This window comes from Nansenia antarctica (assembly GCF_963989245.1).
Source record: "Nansenia antarctica genome assembly, chromosome: 3".
Taxonomy (NCBI): domain Eukaryota; kingdom Metazoa; phylum Chordata; class Actinopteri; order Argentiniformes; family Microstomatidae; genus Nansenia; species Nansenia antarctica.
This window is the reverse complement of record NC_137688.1, coordinates 17,098,762-17,103,690: the sequence shown is the minus strand read 5'-3', so window position 1 is coordinate 17,103,690 and position 4,929 is coordinate 17,098,762. Positions and strand designations below refer to the sequence as shown.

The window sequence follows — 4,929 nt, the reverse complement described above, 5'->3', positions numbered from 1 at the left end:
TAAATGTTAAAGTCTAAATGTTGAAATTGGTCACCATAGATTTAGGTCACCCATAGTCCCCAATTCAGAATACACATGCTGTGATAGTATTTCAAAAATACAGTCCAGTCTGCCAAAAACATCAAATGGGGTCTTAAAACAGGCAACACAATTCAAGGATGCACTGAGGTTTAAATTCAATATCTGTTTAACCGAAGTCAGAATGTTCACCATGAATTCCAGTGTCATATTATTACTTACCTTACTTATTTTACTTTATTTATTATTGTTGATTTTGTATCTGCGTCAATGGCAATGTCTAAGAACCCGAGCCTAAGAATGTTACTCTCGTGTACAATGTACAGTACAGGCTAAAAGTTTGGACACACCTTCTCATTCAATGTGTTTCCTTTATTTTCATGACTATTTACATTGTAGATTCTCACTGAAGGCATCAAAACTATGAATGAACACATGTGGAATGATGTACTTAACAAAAAAGTGTGAAATAACTCTAAATATGTCTTATATTTTAGATTCCTCAAAGTAGCCACCCTTTGCTTTTTTGTTGTTAATAAAATAAATTGTTGTTGTTGTTAATAATATTATATTATAATAATATTATATATATATATATAATAACATATTATTATTAACACATATTATATTTAATATGATTATTATAGATTTTATTAACAACAAAAAAGCAACGGGTGGCTACTTTGAGGAATCTAAAATATAAGACATATTTAGAGTTATTTCACACTTTATTGTTAAATACATAATTCCTATGTGTTCATTCATAGTTTTGATGCCTTCAGTGAGAATCTACAATGTACCAAATAGTCATGAAAATAAAGGAAACGCATTGAATGAGGTGTGTCCAAACGTTTGGCCTGTACTGTACATTGGATGTAATAAAAGTCCATTCTGATTCTGCTAGCTAGAGAAAGCATTAATACATTTCGTTCTGCGTTGTAGGTAAAACTATTAAGTCTTGGTCTAGTTTTTTTGGACGAAGACTTCTAACATTTAGAGTGTAGAAACTGACTCTTTTAATTCCAATGTCAAAAACTGGACACATCTTACTATCTCTGATGTAACGACTCATGGTAGTCATCGATGAGTTTATGTATGGAAGTGGAACACAAGTCAAGTTTTCTTTTTTTCCCCCTTTTTTAAATAGACTTGTTTATTCAACCACTAAACTGTACTAAACTAAGCTGTATAACAGCGGATCGACATTCTTCTCGATGTTTATTTTAAGTGCAATGTAATGATATGCAACATGACTTATGCCAAAGTAGTACTTACCAAGAAGTGGGGATGTTTCGGGGCATGTTTCCAGTTGTTTGACTGACTGTTCAACGGTGAGAACGCCGGTGATCGTGTCGTCTGGTCCAGCCTCTCTGGCCGTGTCTCCTGGTAGAGGAGGTTTAGGGCTGGAGTCTATGGCCGTAACCTCGGCGGTGGCTTCTGTGTGTTTGGTCGTTTGCAATTGTTGATTTTGAACAAACGCTGACCGAATATCTAAAGACCTCACGTAAAATATGAGAGCGACAGAAATGTGCAGAATGCAAAGCAGGACAACCAGCTTGCATGTCCTATGAAGAAGACTGAAATTCACCGTTGGATCTCGCACCATATTTATCTGTGCTAGTTTAAACTTATGGACAACCGATCAAAACTATCTTCTAACACCAACCAGACGACTCCCACTAACTGTCTGACGCGACACTTAATCCCCACTGATGTCTGACGCGACGCGACACTCAATTTCCACGGATGTTAAATCAACTCGCTAGCTTGCCTGGCTAGCGCACCGCTAGCATGCTAACTGGTCAAAAAAATGTCCATTTCGCCCGAGACAACTTCATACAAAGTTGCCCAGCTAAGTGATAATGCTTTCTAATATTTTTGGGTCGTGCTCCGTCAAAAGAAAGAAGTTCACTCGATATAGAAAAAGACCTCTCGAGTTCTGCCCATAGAACACCGCTATCCCGATTGACTGTGTAACTAACGGTGTTAGTTATCACTGACGGTGTCTCAGCGAAGGCAACCGACCAACTTTCCACTCAGTTATCCCCACAGACCGGTTGATTCCGTGTACGGTACACTCTCGTCACATTTAGACCAGGTCTAATGCTATTCTATCCAAAAAGGACGCCGTCCAGGATTAAGGAAGTGACTTTGAAGATGTCATAGTAACAATTTGAAAAGAAACGTGAATTTCCTCTGACAGCAGACGTGCGTTCTCTGAGCCCCGAGAGTTGAACTCCGCCTATCTACTTCCAGTCAATGTAAATGTATGTAAATTAGGACTTCTACAAAATAAGAGCACCCAACTTCAACTTTATTTTGCATTTAAAGATGGTAAATAGGGATCAAGTATGTAACCAACACAAATATGCTAGTAATAATGTTGCCAAATATATATATCAATCACAACCATATCATATTTGGTATAGTGATGCCCCAGTAGGGTTTGTAGTTCTTCGTATATCCTAATTATTACTATGAAATGGTATTGCCACAGAATAATAGGCTGTACTGAACTATTTTTTCAAAGACTTCAAAACATCTCTGGTACCACTCTGGCACACTTCCAGAATGCATATCAGGTGAGTTTGACTCTAGAGCGATGTTGCTGAGATACACTAAGTAGGCTACCCAACCTGCTTTTAACTAGCTAACAATAGTACATTGTACACACAAGTGTGTCACTGTAAAACCAGAATATCATTTTTTTATAAAAAATAAAAAAAATCAGTTGTAACACTGAAAAATCGTGAGCTTAGAATTATAAGGTTCTATCTCCGTTTAGGGCAGTTCAGAGATATTGAGTGTTACTAACTCAAAAATGTCAACATTTTAGAAATAACACCACACAGGCATTAATAAACACCAATGGATCAGATTATGTAAAAAACAAAATGTTGACAAAAATGGAGAACCTTATAATTCTAACGTCACGAAATGTCTGTGCTGAAATATCCTCATCTGTTCAGCTCGGAGGAGTAACATTGTAAACATTGTTTTGGGTAAAAGGCTACCTTTTACCGCAACTGTATGTCTCTTGAAGCAGCCAAAATGTTCATGAACGCCATGATTATGTCTCACACCATCTATTGCCTAACCACTTGGTCACAGACAAGCAGCACAACCCTGAAGCCTCTAGAATCACTATATAAACAATCCATGAAAACTCTTGACCAAAAAACAAACAGATTTCACCACTGCCACATACTGAAACAACTAAACCTTCTCAGCTGGGACAATCTAATCAAGTATGCCAACTTGTTTCTAGTCTACAAAGTTCTCCACAATCTGGCCCCACCTCCTGTCAGTGGCTTTGTAAAACAACGAGCACACACTAGTCAGATAACAAGAGGAGTATGTACACATACAGGATGACCTGTCCTGGAAGATCAACACAGCAGCCATCATCAAGAAGGCACAACAGCGGCTCTACTTCCTGAGAGTCCTCAGGAAAGACCACATCGGACAGGAGATGCTGGTGACCTTCTACCGCTGCGCAGTGGAGAGCATCCTCACCTACTGCATCTGCGTGTGGTTCTCCAGCTGCACAGCCGCAGAGAGGAATGCGCTACAGAGAGTCGTGAGATCGGCCCAGAAGATCACCGGCGCCCCCCTCCCCTCTCTGGAAGAGCTGTACAACACACGCTGCCTCAGGAAGGCCTCCAAGATCTCCAGAGACCCCTCCCACCCTGGGTACGAACACTTTGCTCGGCTGCCCTCGAACAGGCGGTTCAGGACCATGTTCGCAAGGACAAACAGACTGAAGCTCAGCTTCTACCCCAGGGCCATTCAGGCCCTGAACACAGCAAAGACCTAGGTTCTAGGCCCTGGACAATCTAGACAAATTGATGGCAGCTACTAGATTGAAATCAAGTGTAATACTGAAACACAACTGTGTACATTTCAAACCTGCAAACTGCGACACTTTAAATGAATGTGCAATAACACTATGTGCAATATGACAACCCTAGGGTACATAAGGTTCAGAGAATAGGAAATGTTAGAATAGGTATAGCATAGCATAGAGTACAGCACAGTGTTTTATTTGTATAGTATAGTATAGTGGATAGTGTACATAGCCTTTATTTATGTAAACCAGCTCTTTTCCCTTCTTGTTTTTAGTTTTTTTTTTCCTAGCACCAGGGGAGCCCCCCCTCCCAAATTTCGTTGTTTGGTACCTGTACTATATCAATGACAATAAAGACCATTTATTCATTCATTCATTCATTCATTCAGGAGTCGCAAGAGGGAACTGTATTGTCCCACTGAGGAAGTCCACCTTTGGTCAGTCTGCTTTCTCATTTAAAGCTGCACAAGAATGGAACACCCTACCAAATCACATCAGGGAACCCACCACATACACAGCCTTCTCTCGACAGCTAAAGCTTTGGCTCATAACACACCAAATCTGCCAACACTAAAATGCCTATGAATGTGACAGTGCTGAGCTGCTTGCCTGTGCCTTTCATTGCCATGCTGTCCCACTGTCTTGTCTACGTAACCTTATGTCTATGTCTGTGTCTGTAGTGCCCATGCTGTGCTTCACCGTTGTGTGCCGCCCTGTGATGTACCCTGTCCTGGTGAATGCTGACTGAAATGTAGCTCTATGTGCTTTTATCCCTGTAATGTGCATGTGGCTTGTAAGGCCACTATGTTCGGCTTTGATGTCTGTGCCTCTATGTAATATGTGTGTTGCTTTTATGCCTGCCTAACCAGTACTTGATTTGTTGATTTTAATTGTTTTTATTGTTTTAGGTTTCCAAGTGCCAACTGAACATCTGGCCAGGGACTACGGACTTAAACTAGCCTTATTGGCTAACTCCGGCATATTGCATTTGTGTCTCATATGTATTTTAATATGCACTGTCCCTGTGAAATAAACAATAAACTAAACTAAACTACCTCCTAGGT

The 4,929-nt window shown here is 40.0% G+C and overlaps 1 protein-coding gene across 1 annotated transcript in view; it reads right to left on the bottom strand.

The window, feature by feature from the left end:
- The window catches only part of b4galt1l (DP-Gal:betaGlcNAc beta 1,4- galactosyltransferase, polypeptide 1, like), a 22,078-nt gene extending 19,962 nt beyond the window's left edge, over positions 1–2,116 (bottom strand). The window contains exon 1 of the mRNA XM_080525878.1: positions 1,294–2,116. Coding sequence (XP_080382004.1) covers positions 1,294–1,624 — 331 coding nt within the window. The 5' untranslated portion in view covers positions 1,625–2,116. The remainder of the gene's footprint in view (positions 1–1,293) is intronic.
- Between the last annotated feature and the right edge of the window lie 2,813 nt (positions 2,117–4,929).